Below are 16,064 nucleotides of genomic sequence, written 5' to 3'. Positions count from 1 at the left end.
TACAAGCCTTCGTACACGTTATGCGATCTAGTGGTTGAATTTCGTATAACGGACCTCCTTTAATAGAGGTCTGAATTTGAATGGCCTTCATGAAACAAAACTAATGTTACATGTATATGTTTTTACATTGAATGTAAATAACTGCTGAAAACGACATGCATGAATAATAGGCAAAGTGTTAGAAAAGTGTGATGTTCCATATCAACAACAACAGAGAACTTGATATCAAAGAGGTAAATCTAAATATGTTGTGAAAGCAAAGTTAAGTCATTATTTTTCTCAATCCCAAATTTGAAAACAAAAAATATTATTAACCTCCTCCGTTTCTGTTGCAGATGTAGGGGAATCGCCATACGTTACCAAGGGCAACACAGAAGCCTACTACAGACAAAAGGTATTCCAGCTGTGATGCCCAATGTCCTCTCTTATTTTCATTTTTTTCGCCTTCGTCGTCGATACAGTCTTTGGAATCCATCATGGCTACTGATTCGTAGGACTTCTCGTCATACTTCGGGTTGGACTGCATCTTCTGAAAAGTGGTAGTCAATGATTCAGTTTTGTTATCAAGCCATTAATACTATGGCACCTATAATTAATCTGGACCAGAGAAACCATGAATTGACAGCAGGCAACAATACACGCCTTATGGAATGGTGAGACACAATCAGCCAAATAATGACTTACTCTCTCTGCAGAAAATACCTATATACTCAAAAGATATTTAGAATAGACTGCTAAATCGCAACAAGTTGCAAATGGGGTTTAATGTCGCTTCAAAATTATTGTTCTTGTATACGTATTACTTGTACTAGTGCTGGTGCTGGTACTAGTACGGACTTATGCCACTGAGACACCATGCCGCAGTTTAACATGGACACCCCAGTCAGACAGAGTGTAGGGATTCCGAGCTTGTTTTAGTCCCCTAATGTCGAGCGCCAGGCAGGTAACAAGAAATACTATGTTTTAACGTAGTTTGATATAACCTTGCAGAAAACCCGTGAAGATCCGGGGTAGAATAGGACTTCGGCAACCCACGCTTGTCGTAAAAGGCGACTATGCTTGTCGTAAGAGGCGACTAACGGGACCGGGTGGTCAGGCTCGCTGACTTGGTTGATGCATGTCATCGATCTCAATTGCGTGGATCGATGCGCATGATGTCAATCACTGGATTGTCTGGTCCAGACTCGATTATTTAACAGACCGCACTCATATGGCTGGAATATTGCTGAGTGCGGCGTTAAACAACAAACAAACAAACAAACAAACCTGGCAGAAGATCTACCCATACACGACTGAGACGGTCGAATATTTCAGTATCGAGGTAGTGTGTTATTGATTGTGTAAAAGATTCTTTAAAAAGTATTTAACAGGAACAGTTACACAAGAATATTCAGAAGACGTTATTGCTAGCAATGACTGAAAAGCGGCATCTCGCTGTGTAAAGGTTTGTTTGTTGTTTAAGGCTGCACTTGGAATTATTCCAGCCAAAAAATCCAGGTCAAAAATCAATTCTGGACCAGAAGCATAGGCTACTGGGTATCTATGTTCTGGGTATCTATATACCGGGTACCTATACTGGGTATCTATATTCCGGGTAGCTATATACTGGGTACCTATATACTGGGTACCTAAAAACCGGGTACCTATATATACTGGATACCTGTATACTGTGTATCTATATTCTGTTTATCTATATACCGGGTACCTATGTACTGGATACGTATATACTGGGTACCTATATGTACTGGCTACCTGTATACTGTGTATCTATATACCGGGTACCTATATACTGGGTACCTATATACTGGGTACCTATATACTGGGTACCTATATACTGGGTACCTATATACTTGGTACCTATATACCGGGTACCTATATACTGGGTACCTATATGCTGGGTACCTATATACCGGGTACCTATATATACCGGATACCTGTATACTGTGTATCTATATTCTGGGTATCTATATACCGGGTAGCTATATACTGGATACGTATATACTGGGTACCTTTATATACTGGCTACCTGTATACTGTGTACCATATACTAGCTACCCTTATTCCTACCCGGATCCTCCACGGGTTGCTGACGATCAGCAGCTCCTCCGTTTCGTTTCTCCCACATTGAACTAACACCCAGTGATGTAATTGTAAGCCGTTCAAACATACCTTAATCCCAAGCTCAACCCCTCATACAAATACATATTATTATAATAGCGTAACGTCTTCTTAGCAATGCCAGATTACATTTCCATTCAAAGCAGAGCTTAATCACGAACTTGCCTGGAAGACACTATTTGGAGAAAGGAGAAAATATACCTATTTCAGTCCGCCCGACGCTATTGACAAACTGTTTTGTTTTGCTATTATGTTTAGAAAATAACCAATAACCTTGATAGAATATAATTTGTATTGTTCAACGACGTGATCAGGTACCTGTCAGCAACCATGTAGTCCAAACTGATAAAGTATTTTTTAAGGAGGTGATGAGGAACCTTATTATTAAAAATTATTAAAAAGCAGATAACGTGTTATTCAATTATTCAGGGCAGTGATCAATGGCCTTATAATAAAAGAAACAGATAACTATTGTTCAGGGAAGTGATTAGGAACCTTATATTCAAAACAGATAACGTATTGTTCGAGGAAATGATCAGCAGCCTAATTATACAAAAAGCAGATAACGAATTGTTCAAGGAAGAGATCAGGAACCTTAGTATTAAAAGGTAAATATAAACATACATACTATCAGCAATATTTATTTATTATTAGACCTTATTATTAAGGATGCTTTTGCTTTATGATCACACAATGTAACGTAAATGTGTATTATCATTGTAGCCAGAATCTCAACAACCTCCTGTGGTACAGCTGGATCATTGGTAATAGTGAACGCCATTGTGTACTGAACCAGAAACGACCGGAGAACGTTTACAATAATTGGATATGCATGAATAAACACAATATGCGGCTCACGATATACGAGGTATATGAATGTATGGAAAATCCCCAAACTTACCAGTGAATGACCAGTAACTATTCATGAAAAGTCCCAACGCTTATCTGCAGATGACTATTCGTGTGATTTATATTTCAAACATACAAAAATCTAAGTTGATATGGTTGTTCAAATTTCTGTGAGCTTTCTTTTCAAACTATTTATTTAAATTTTATTTCAAACTGAAAAGTAGCAAATAATTAGAAAATAATAAGTCCAAACCTCAAACGGTGTACATATCTCATATATGCATAGCTGGTAGAGCATGCCACCATGCTACAGAAGAGAGAAGACAATATCATGTATATACTTATGTACGTAATATATCTTTTTATGAATAGTCCGAAAAAACTTACGTACAAGGATGACGTTCAACTGTGGAAGAAACTCTCCGAGCCTGTTACTACAAGATACTGCGTTTCGCTCCTTGATAGATTCCTAGTGCCAGGAAGACCACGTGACATATTTATCCCCCCCCCCCCCCCTCCTCCCTACAATTGGATCAATGGTTTACGGGTGTACAGTAAAGTTGTCGGGGTGATAAATGTATGCTGTAGGAATTACACGTGGATTTAGCTCATGGTGTCCGTGTAGGAGAGATTATTGGTGATCTATGCCATTAAGTGCCATTGTGGGGGTAGGGGTAGAAATGCCAATGCCTGTTGTGTATACCCGTAGCTCTGTCAGGCGGTGAAATGAAACTGTCCAAACGTAAAGGGGATGGGGGTGGGTGGGTCACCTATGTATATACAGCATTGTATATGTAAGTACATTTGTCATTACGTGCCAACTCTCCCCGTGGAGATTTCTAGTCGTAAGAGGTGACTTGAATCGGGCTATATGGCCCGGTGATTGGTTGTTTGCGCGTCATCGTTCCCCGACGGGCGTTGCTCACAATATCAATCACTGGATTTTCAGACCAGACTCGATTATTTACAGGCCTCTGTAATATAGCTGGAGTATTACTGTGTGTGGCGTTAAACAACAGACACAAATACTTCACGTAAGTAATGGATAGTACTAAATGGATTATTCGAGGCAAAAACAGGACCGGGGCCACACCTGGTACAATGTGTGCTCGTTGTTCGTGTTGGATGATATATGTTTTTGGATAGAAGTCAAGAGTTCAACTGTCACTCCCGCTGGTAGTCACAATGGGAAACAAGCAAACTGAGCTGCGTGGGAGGAAAGCGAGAATTACGCCAAACATCGTTTGCCCGTTTATAATAATTTATTTGACGAATACTTAAAAGTATTATTAAAGTATTATCTTGTTATGAGTGAGTGAGTGAGTGAGTGAGTAAGTATGGTTTTACGCTGCTTTTAGCAATATTCCAGCAATATCACGGCGGGGAACACCAGAAATGGGCTTCACACATTGTACCCATGTCGGGAATCGAACCCGGGTCTTCGGCGTGACGAGCGAACGCTTTAACCACTAGGCTACCCGACCGCCCCTATCTTGTTATGAAGACATGGCTTCAAAATACAAAGTGTGAACTTTTTCAAAGGATTCAAAATGTTTTATGCCCCATATTTCCGAGCCGTATAGCAAACAACAGCAACAAGTATTATAATAGTAACGACGATGATGACGACGAATTCAAAGGGCTTTATATATTCAGTATTATTTTAATAACAGCGACAAAACCCTTTCCACATTCATAAGAAATCCCTGTTAAAAGTCCATAGCACGATTCCGACTATATCGTGACCATTTGCCTATGAATCATGAAATAGCGATGATACCAGGTGTTCGCTAAAAGGTGAGCGTATCCTGCCCCACCAGTGGCACCTGACACAAACACACGCAAAGGCAAGTCAATCGATCACCTTAACAATACGAGGATATAAGGTACACGTCAACTTATTTGCCACTGATGCGTCACATTTGGAAATGTCCTCCACATGTCTACAATAACACTTTTTAAAAGCTTTACTGAGGCCTTGAAAAATGTAAACTTGAACAAACAACTTCTGAGCAAAAGTCGCATGAAGCTCTTTGAAATCCTCGTAGAAAGAGCATGCTTGCTTGTACCTCAAAAGTTGTGAAACGTAAACATCAAACGTTGGACCTTCTGGAATATTGCTCGACATGACGGGAAAGTTGACTTTTGGAAAGTTGAATAATATTAATAAATATAGCGACAAAACCCTTTCCATGTTGAATAGAAATGTCTGCTAAACGCAGAGTCGATTGTACGATTCCGACTATATCATGAGCATGTGTTCATTAATCACTGTAAAAAAGTGATGATACCAGGTGTTCGCGAACAAGTCATCCCTTTTGTCGTACAATCTTGTGGAGAGTTTCTGTCACACAGTCTCTTTATGCACAGATCTATATATGAAACACCAGGTGGTACCACTGGTCGCCTTTATTTCTAGTTCAGGTGGGTAAATCAGTGCAGAGAATTGGCTATTTGACCGTTATTGAACGATATGTCGATATGAGGTCATCGACATACTTGAAGCTGAAGTTACACTTCTTGGCCAAATTGACTTGTTTTGACTTTGGGGCTATTTTCAGAAATATATGAGCAAATGACTCATGACCCCTTTCTTTCCAAGTCCCAGCATGCCTGTTTTATTGTCAAGAATCGTTGAAAACGATTTTGTAATAAATATATCTGAAGAAAGATAAAGCTGACAGTGCAATGCTAGGAGTATTTTGTACATCGGGGCACAAGTGTCCACAGCGTTTGGGAAAATTGGGAGTTGAAAACTATTATTATTTCACATCGGCATGAAAATTCAGGGCGGGCGGGAGATGGGAAACACAGAAAACATATTCGGTCAACCTTACCGGAGACTGTCACCCATAAAGCTACGCTCCGCCGCCAACATTGTGGGGCGTTGTGGTAGTCTGGTGGTTAAAGTGTTAGCTCGTCCCACTGAAGGACCGGGTTCGATTCCCCACACGGGTGGACTGGTCGTCTAAAGGCGCAGCAATACGTGGTTCAAAGAAACCTGATATCGTGGGTAAGCTCTGCATCATGCCCGGGTATGGAGACTAAATATTCTTTTTCATATAAAACTTTCAAAAAAATCTTGCAACAATGCAATTCTGTGTGACAGATAATTCTTTTTCAACTGTCTGAAGCATAATTGTTCTTGCACAATGACGACTTGTATTGTTTTCGATATACCCCTGGTTTCCACAGAGTATCAGAAGGTCGGTCGCTGACATACATTACGAACGTAGTATTAACGTTGTTTTAACGTGGTCGTCAAACTGACAGTCCAAGTTGATTCATATCACACCACTTGACACGCACAGCTTTATGATGTACACCATTCTAGCAGTTGATGTTGACATTAACTGTCATGATACAGCATTGCACATGTTTCAAAGTTTAAACCTAGACATCAACTGGGTCAGACAGCGAAGTACAGCCCCTTTCTTGTAAATGACATACGTATATGGAAAAAAACGCGTTTGGACAAAATAGATATACAGGGTCACGTCTGTTGCCATGGTTCTCTGAACTCTCAAGCTGTTCACACCAAAAACGTTAGCTTACCCAATTAAAATCAAATAAAATCTCTGACACTATATCTCCATATCTCTTACCACTTCCTAATAAGTATATCAGAGTCGAAGCTTCTGAATTTTCAGTACGAGTGAGCGAAGCATTCAGCTAAGACTAGCATATCTGATTTCTATATATCGAAAACGAACTTAAACGACCCATCGCGGATGTAAATGACTAAAGCCTAGCCATTATATTGCTGTGGATATTTTGTACGCCCCGTCGTTTCTGAAAGCCCGAATCGAAGTGGTAAAGAAGTGAAACCGGATCGTTTAAGAAAGATGACATATAACTGGCTCAAGACCCCACGCTATTCATTTTGATTTGGCAACGTCCGTTGATGGTTCACCTAACGCGACCTTCTACGACAGTATTCTCAGATCTTGACGCAGTGAGTCTGATGTTATTGATATTGTTAGCTGACACCTACACATATCCCCACCTGTGTGTACAATAAAACATTTATGACACTAATGTTATGCGTACGTGGGTCAAAAAGGAAACTAGAATGTATGCACATAACACAAACATCATTGTCACAGTGGAAGTTCAAATTTGTTTATATCTAAAATTGAAAAGAAACAAATAACGTATCTACATATAAGCAGGTGGAAAACCAACCAGGGTCCACTTGCACAAAGCGATCTTAGCACTACAATTATTGTAAGCCTATGTTAAAGTATGGGAGTTACGATGATCTTAGCGCTAAGATCGCTTTGTGTAAGTGGGCCCTGAACTGTTCAGAGTCAACCAAGTTGTGACGTATTGATCCAAAGCTGAGTGAAACGAACACTCCATATTCAAGTTCGTGAGATCTCACGTGATTCTAAATGCTGCTAACGTGACACGATATCCTCACCAAATGCCTTCCATTCTCTAGCAGAAAGCGTTTCTTTGAAACAGACTCGACGACGCTTGTAGCCGTTTGTACTTTAGGTGTCCCTTGTCACGTGATCACCGAATGGAACGGAACATCCAATATTGATTATTTTGCTAGTGTACGGGTCAGTCAACTTGTGTAGTCAGTTTTTGTATGGGTTCGCCATTGTTTTGTGCACACGCCCTACGCATGTTCCATATACTCTGTTCTTCACATACCTCTAAACCCCAGGAACTCGTTATTGGTCTGTAGATAAAAATATATAATTCTCTACTTACATATAGGGGGTATATATTTTTATTTACTGACCAATAACGAGTTCCTGTGCTCTAGACACCTGGGCCCCGTTCCACAAAGCGATCATAACTACAATCAATCTTAGAGACTTACGTCGATTCTAAAATTGTCTTAGCTAAAGTTTACAACCGTTCAACAAAGCGATCTTAGGGTGATTGTAACTTTAAAAGTTCTTAAGTAGCCGATCTTAACAAAGATCGGAATCTTCAGCCATAAAGATACGAAATTTTCCCTTGGAGTGGCCTCCCTTGGTCATGTTTAGCAGACGACGCATTTCCTTGCACACCATAATAAAAGTCGCCATCTTTGTTTTTATGGTACAATATTTAAGATCGATTTTAGCAATCCTAAGTTGGTCCGGGGCAACTTAGCATTTTGATCTTAACTTACAACCTTCTTAGTTAAGATTGCTTTGTGGAACGGGCGGCTGATCGTAACAAAAATTTAAGATCGCATACTTAGTGAGTTACAATCAACTTAGCCCTAAGATAGCTTTGTGGAACGGGGCCCTGTAGTAAATAGATGAAAGCCGGCTAAGCTTAACTCATGCTACAATTCATTCACATTCGAATGGCCCACAAGTAGCCAAATTACTGAAAGGCGCCACAATTCGCTGATGAGGCATGCATGGCTCAGCTGTGCCAGGAGGTGTGTTTGTTTTGTTTTTTACGCCGCCATAGGCCATGAGTATCACGGCGGTGGACAACCGTGAGGGTCCGGGTTAGAACAGGTCATCAGAAACCCATGCTTGCCGTAAAAGGCGACTGTGCTTGTCGTAAGAGGCTACTAACAGGGTCAGGTGGTTGGGCTCGCTGACTTGGTTGATGCATGTCATCGTATCCCAATTGCGTGGATGGTGCTCATGGTGTCAATCACTGGATTGTGTGGTCCAGACTCGATTATTTACAGACAGCCGTCATATTGCTGAGTGCGGCGTTTAAACAACAAACAAACAAACAAAAAAAAGCTGATCAAGAGGACTGCATGTCACCACTGTGACATTATCCGACATCACCACTGTGGCGTTGTCAGATATCACCACGATACCCAAGACAATTAATACCTTACGCCTCGTTGTTCGTGATCCATAAGTAATTATTAATGTTTCTTAAATTAATCAATCTGTTTGAATCAAATATGTTCGAGTTCACCTTACGCGACCTCCTATGAAGTTGTCCTCAGATCTTCACACAGAGAGGTATCGCACCGGAGTAAATTATCTGATTTAATGACATCGACACATTAATGTACACATGTAATAGCTCAATGGGTTCAACCATTACATCATAAACTCCACGACACAATCACTCAAAAACTGTTTTAATTATTTGCAAATCAGATTGCTTACAAACTGATACTAAACAACATTCGATCATTATCATAAATCATAAAAAGAAGTCAGCTTTGGTGCACGTTGTAACAAACACATTTCTACCCGAAAAAAACGTATCCTTAACAAAAAATCATAATAATATCATGTGCTGACCGTATTGTTTCAGTCCTCGTCCAAAGGGTTCGTTTTAGTCTCAGTGGGCCCTGTCAGTCCTTGTGGGTCGTGTCAGTCCATGCGGGTTGTGTCAGTCCTTGTCCTAGTGAGTCGTTTCATTCAGTATGTGTCGCGTGAGTCCCTTTGGGCTAGATGGTCGTGTTCGTCCTAGTGGGTTATTTCCGTTATCGTTCTAAAGGGTCTTTCCTGTTCTTGTTGTCATTGGTAGAGTCAGTCCTCGTAGGTCGTTTCAGTCCTGGTAGGTCGTTTCAGTCCTAGTAATAATCATGACTGTCGGGGCAATCAGGTACAGAGTTTTAAGGCTGATACAGTGCTCCAATTGATAACATTAATCATAAGTCAATTGCACACCAATGTCATTAAAATCAGATCTTAGTTCTCGCTGCCGCTAAACAAAGATCTGAGGACATCCCATTACGGGTCACGTCAGACCGACCTTACGCGAACTTTGACCGACCGATAGAAGGACTGACAAGAAGTCGACATTAGCCAATCAGAAGGCCGCTTTCTCGTGCTTTGCGGCACTAAGTTCAAATAGGTCACTAGGCTTCGAAACATATTTTGACAAATTCTCGATTACAAATTTGAAACCTGAACAAAAGAATAGTCTGGAATGGCTAATAGATGGTCTAGATTGTGATGGATTCAGTCGTTAAACCCGTAACTATCGTTCGGAATACCCCGTGTTAAAGTCTTCGAGTTTGCATTGTCAGAATTCACATTCCGAATGTCACTTTCATGATCTGGTAAGCGACGCTCTGATTGGTCGGATGAAATGTCGTTCTGACTAGCCCCCTAATGGGACGGCCTCAGATGTTTGTTTGGCGGTAGCGAGAACTAAGATCTGATTTTAATGAGATTGATTGCACACCGTCAGATGCCCTTACACTATGCTCTCTATGAAAAGTTCACGTAAGTTACCTATTACACCTTAACCCGCACTATTGTTGGTAAACCCATGTTGGCTTCATACTTGTCACCCTGACTGATATCGTTGGGCGCAGTGACATATGCAATCAGTTATTTGCTATTTCCATCTACTCGTAATTAATTAGATAAACAATATCACCTTGCTGTGACCTTTATATTAGTAATACACAATATAGGAATGTCTGTTCCCCTTACGGAGGGGATATAGATAGACGCACATTGCTTAGCGAAGTTCCCTAGTTGTACATTTTGTAACTTTTTATATCAATATATTTGTTTTCCTTCTTTTACACACTTTTGTGAAGTATATAATCAAATATAGACTTCGTATAGAATATGTTTTCCTTCTTTTACACACTTTTGTGAAGTATATAATCAAATATAGACTTCGTATAGAATATGTTTTCCTTCTTTTACACACTTTTGTGAAGTATATAATCAAATATAGACTTCGTATAGAATATGTTTTCCTTCTTTAACACACTTTTGTGAAGTATATAATCAAATATAGACTTCGTATAGAATATGTTTTCCTTCTTTAACACACTTCTGTGAAGTATATAATCAAATATAGACTTCGTATAGAATATGTTTTTCTTTTTTTACACACTTTGTCATATAAAAATCAAATAAATACTTTGTATGGAATATGATTTTTCTTCTTTAACACACTTTTGTCAAATACATAATCAAACAAAAACTTCGTATAGAATATGTTTTTCTTCTTTTACACATTTTTGTCATATAAAAATCAAATAAATACTTTGTATGGAATATGTTTTTTTGGAGGTTGGCTCAGGAAGGCAAACGTTTAACACTTTTGTCAAATAAATAATCAAATAAAGACTTAGCACAGAATATGTTTTTCGGATGCTGCCTCGGGAAGGCACAATTTCCATTATTTTCTAAAACAAACTATTTCTTTAAGAAAAAAGATACCAACAATGTAAACGTGCATGAATAAGTGGGTGAGTTGTTTACGCCATGATGGTCAGTATTTCACTTACATCCTCAGCCGAGCGACACTAACAAGAACGCATTCCAGGATTGTATTGCAGGTGATGTATGTCATGTCATACATTACGTCCATCAAGTAATTTATAGTTATGTTTCGCGGCTCTGTGAACCTGTGTGTCTTTGACAAATCCTCCCACATTAAGCATGTTAAGCAGAGGTACATCTTTTGGGAGAGGCGGTTTGGGGATTTGGGGCACTTAAACTCAAAACTAGTGCTACACGTGTAGATTCCACCGAAGGATTTAGGTTCTAGTATATGTTTTATAATACGTTAACGTGATTAATTGGCTTTAAAAAGGGTGTGTGTTGGGTTGGGGGTGGGGCTGGGAGAGAGATAGGGTGGGTGTGTTAGGGTTCGCACCCTGCATCACCCACCCCACGTGCACACTATCACACCCACCTCTCTCTAGGTCCCTCAATGTGATGTAACTGAAGCATGATACTGAGTATGGTACAGGTGGACACATACATTCGAACTGATGACATGAAAAGATGCCCAACCAACACAATCCCAATCTGTTGCTGATATTATCCCGTCTCCATGACAACGTCGCAATATAAACCCGTTTATTTATTCATCCACCTGAACCAAGTGTTCGAAGCGCGTCAGAGCGTGAATAACGCCACTACCATGCGTTAATGGCCAGGCATGCTGGTAGGGTCGTTTCAAGTCACCAACAGTCCGTCGTGGTTGCCCAAAGTCGTGGATTGTTTGTGATTCAGTCAACCATTAATTCTCATGTTTAAACATACAAAGAACTACCTTTCACATTAACCTGGTCAATAAGGCAATGAATTTACAATACGTTCTACTTCCAAGGTTATTCTATGGTAGTTTCGCCACTTGAGTAGGTACCGTCATAGCGATAGGAATTTCTATCTGCTTTTTGCGCTAAGCCTTCTGCGATGAGTGTAGGGGGGGGGGGGGGGGGGGGGGGTGGGGGGTGTGTGTGTGTGTGTGTGTGTGTGTGAATGACATTAAATGATATACAGACACAAAGAGAGCAATCAAAACATACTTAATGCGGTCACAGTCTGGACTGGTATTTGTAGAAAACGATGTATCATTTTCACATTCGAAATATTTAATGGTGGATAACTGGTGGTATATAATTCGTACCTCCGCATGCTTCGTTACTGACTGGTGAGCGAAGAATTTCACGGCCAAGTGGAGACAGTGTCTCCGGTGTGTAGGTATTTCATTAATTTATACCTTGGTCTCAGCATATCTGCCCTGGGGGTAATGAACGAGTTTCACTTATGCCAGAAACAACACGTGTCTTCATAACTTAACATGAGTGTTGTTTGACGCCGCAGTTTTCCAACTGTACGGCAACACAAAGGATGCGGTGAGGTAGCCTAGTGGTTAAAGAGTTTGCTTGTTACGGCGAAGACAAGGGTTCGATTCCCGACATGGGTACAATTTGTGAAGTGGGTGGGTGGGTTGGGGTTATTCTCACAATTGTTCCCGTCGATTATCGGCATCTTTTCTCCCAATACCGATTGTCATATCTCTCCCACTTTTGTGTGCGATCGTTCGGCAATTGCGTTTATCAAGGCTGTCCAGCTACATATATAGGAAACAACTCACAAGACACTTCCTCTATAAAAAAACCCCCAAAGAACCCCCAAAACATCGTCCAATTCACGACGTCATCAAGTTGCGAGCACTTGTTCGAATCTCAGGAAATAACGTCATGATAGAACAATGTTTTATCGTGAAATAAACCACCCTTCGTTCTTTGTTGTTCTTTGCGATTTATCGCGTAGCTATCATATAGTTAAAGATAAATATTGTCTTTCATCACTTAATACATAATAAAGATGTACACTCTTCAAAAAAAGAAACGCACAGCTAAATGTTTAGCAAATTTATTGTACCTAATAAAGTCGATATATTTAATTTAATATCATAGACACAAATGTGACATTCTGAGCGCGATAGTCACATGTTGTCGATGTACAAAGGCATTGAAAACTGTTCATTGTCATGTCACATAAGGCCACAAGGTTGCGCTGAACTCTCGCGTATCTCGTGTGACCGCTCGGGGCAACAATCACGGCTCTGCATCTCCTCGGCACTGACTGGATAAGTGTACGGAATGAATTCTGCGCCATTCTGCTTGTAACGCATTGGCCAGTTGTGGGAGTGTCTGCGGCGTGGTCTGGCGTTGACGTTCATGTCGGTCGAGTTTATCCCGGAGGTGCTCGATTGGGTTGAGATCTGGGCCCACTTGCACAAACCGATCTTAGCGCTAAGATGATCGTAACTTACATACTTTAACATAGGCTTACAATAGTCGTAGCGCTAAGATCGCTTTGTGCAAGTGGGCCCTGGAGATCTCGACGACCAAGGCAAGTCGTTGATGTTGGCATTATGAAGGTATGAAGCGTTGCAAAACAGGGAAGACAACTGGTCTTCTGGGTCGGATTCCAGCCTCGCGAAGATGGTTCCTGACAGTCTGGTCCGATATCCTCCTCAAACCAGGTATGCGTCCTGCAGTCTTCGTAGCTCTGGCATTGCCATGACGTAGGTGGAACAGTCGAATGTAGCTATCCTGTGCAGGGGTGGTAACTCGTGGTCGGCCGGTTCTCGGACGGTCTACAGTGGAATTGAACTGTGCGTATCGGTAAGGCGACAAATGATGCTATGGTGGACGTTGAAGTGGCGTGCGATTCCCTTTGGATATGTTATCTTTATTGCGATGTTCCGATTGGCAGCGCTGAGTCTCGGCATTTTCGAACTTGAAAAATGTTGACAATTGAATGACATATTATTGGCTTATCCTTCCCTTTTTATAGCCACTACCACGAGTTACGAATGCTATAACTTGCACGTGCATTTTACTTTACTGTTTTCCTCCATGACATTTTTGAACAAGTGTGAAACAATGCCGTTTAAGACATTGCAAATCGACAATGGTTGCGTTTTGACGCACCGTTTGTCGAATATCAGGCGACCAACATTTTCCAATAACACATATCCAATTTATATTCCGGATTTTTTTGTGTAGTCAGGTTCAATGAACTACATACTACCTGTGCGTTTCTTTTTTTGAAGAGTGTATATCCTAACTATTCCGTGTCTACGTAATGGTCTCTCAGGGAGAACTGTGATTTCGTGACATTGATTAATACGCAATAGTTTTGGACAATTTGGTGCCGTTTGACATGTAGCTGTTTTCGGTTGTGCCGTTTTGACGCAGTGTCGATTTGCATGCAATACCCATCAACACAAGATATATTAGTGAAGGTCAGAGCAGGTTCGTTGGAATCAACAGTGGTTAAGCTGTGCTAGTGTTAGTGGACATCACTATGGGATACGGGGGACAACAAATCGATGCGTAAATGGGTTTATCTAGAACATACATGTATATCGTTTGAAGATATCACATCTGATGTATAAACTACCTTGCCATGACTACAGATTGTGGCACAGATGATTCATATTCAACATAACGTGCAAAGCAAAGACGAATGTGACACAGTGTTGATTTTTACTTTCGAAGTTAGCGTTACGATTATTTAAAACTATATCTGTGATACACAAGTTCAACGAACTCGTCCAGCGTAAATGTGTTTTAGTGCGGCGTTAAACAACAAACAAAATGTGTTTAATTCAGAAAATGTTTAACATGAAAACTCCAATCAACATATTTATCGTGTATATATCTGTAACTGTAAGTGAGTGGTCTTATGGAAATTAAACGCTGGCGACGGTGCTGCTGCTGCTGCTGATTATGATGTTGTCAATGAAAGTTCCATGGTATTTCCAAATATACAACACATGTTGAACACGAATCTGTCTAGTCTTGATTGTTTGGTCAAGACTCGATTATTTTTTATCGTATGCGGGAGTACTGCTGTGTGGCGTCAGGCAACAACCAAACACTTACTTTTAATGTGAAATCCAGTTTGAAATCGGTTTAAATTTGTGTGCAGTCAGTCTCATGCCATAACAGATACTTATCGAATCACAAAATACAAAATATCATGCATTTATATTTAACTTACCTTCTATTCAGAATGTCCTATATATTTCTGTGTGAACAGCAGCCCAGTTGACGCGTGGCTGTGTGCTCGGCTGGTGGCTTTATATGGCCCGGGTGAGTCGTGACTCACTCAACCATGCACTGTGAGCGGATAGCGTGAGTTTGTTCGCAATGGATTCGAAGGGCTTTAAAGTACTGAGTCAACTATGGGGGGATATAAGATAAACTGTATTCCATGACAATATATGCTAGTTGCAATTAGTCACATAGTTGGATTGAGCGGTAAGGACAGACTTTATTGAGCTGCTCCGAGCGTAATACTGAAGCGGTAGTGTGGCAGGTCAAGGCAATACCAACAGGTGTTACGGATGTTGGTGAAAGCGTTTTCCGTATTTCTAACCGAGGATCATCATTATTTTTTCATGGTTATTGGCTAGTCCCATCGATATCGTTGTCACATAATTGTAATATGGTCGGAATTAATCGGTCACCGATGATTTTATGATGATTTTAACTTTTGAGATACAAATCCATATTTCTTATGAATATGGAATGGATTTTGTCGCTTTTATTTCATATGACGTCGTTCCAACAATAGATTGACAGAGCTGATATGTCTTGCAAACCCACATGTTTCTGCATTGCTGCATTTGAAAAACGACTGTGATTAATGTGTAGAACACTGTTCGCATCAGCAAGCAGCAATAAAAAATGTCGAAAAAAACCCGAACGCATCCCGAAACACCCCGATCACTACTGAACGTGATTGCAACATCATTCACACGGTAAAACCCTCTCAGTACTGAATGGGTTTATGGGTCATTCCTCAGTATCACATATGTATGTATGTATGTATGTATGTATGTATGTATGTATGTATGTATGTATGTATGTGCGTGTGTGTGTGTAT

At 40.4% G+C, this 16,064-nt stretch overlaps 1 protein-coding gene across 2 annotated transcripts in view; it reads right to left on the bottom strand.

The window, feature by feature from the left end:
- LOC124115734 (sodium- and chloride-dependent glycine transporter 2-like) overlaps positions 1–15,333 on the bottom strand; it is a 36,900-nt gene extending 21,567 nt beyond the window's left edge. The window contains exons 1-2 of one of the 2 annotated variants that reach the window (XM_046476835.2): positions 15,177–15,333; positions 316–529 (exon numbers count right to left, since the gene is read on the bottom strand). In XM_046476835.2, the coding sequence (XP_046332791.2) occupies positions 316–526 (211 nt within the window). In that variant the 5' untranslated portion in view covers positions 527–529; positions 15,177–15,333. Of the gene's footprint in view, positions 1–315; positions 530–3,358; positions 3,417–15,176 lie in introns of those variants that run through there. The other variant, XM_046476836.2, reaches the window with a different exon arrangement.
- Positions 15,334–16,064: the final 731 nt, after the last annotated feature.

Source organism: Haliotis rufescens, unplaced genomic scaffold, assembly GCF_023055435.1.
Source record: "Haliotis rufescens isolate VD_foot unplaced genomic scaffold, xgHalRufe1.0.p SCAF_8, whole genome shotgun sequence".
NCBI classification, from domain to species: Eukaryota; Metazoa; Mollusca; class Gastropoda; order Lepetellida; family Haliotidae; genus Haliotis; species Haliotis rufescens.
This window is presented reverse-complemented; position numbering and strand designations above follow the sequence as displayed.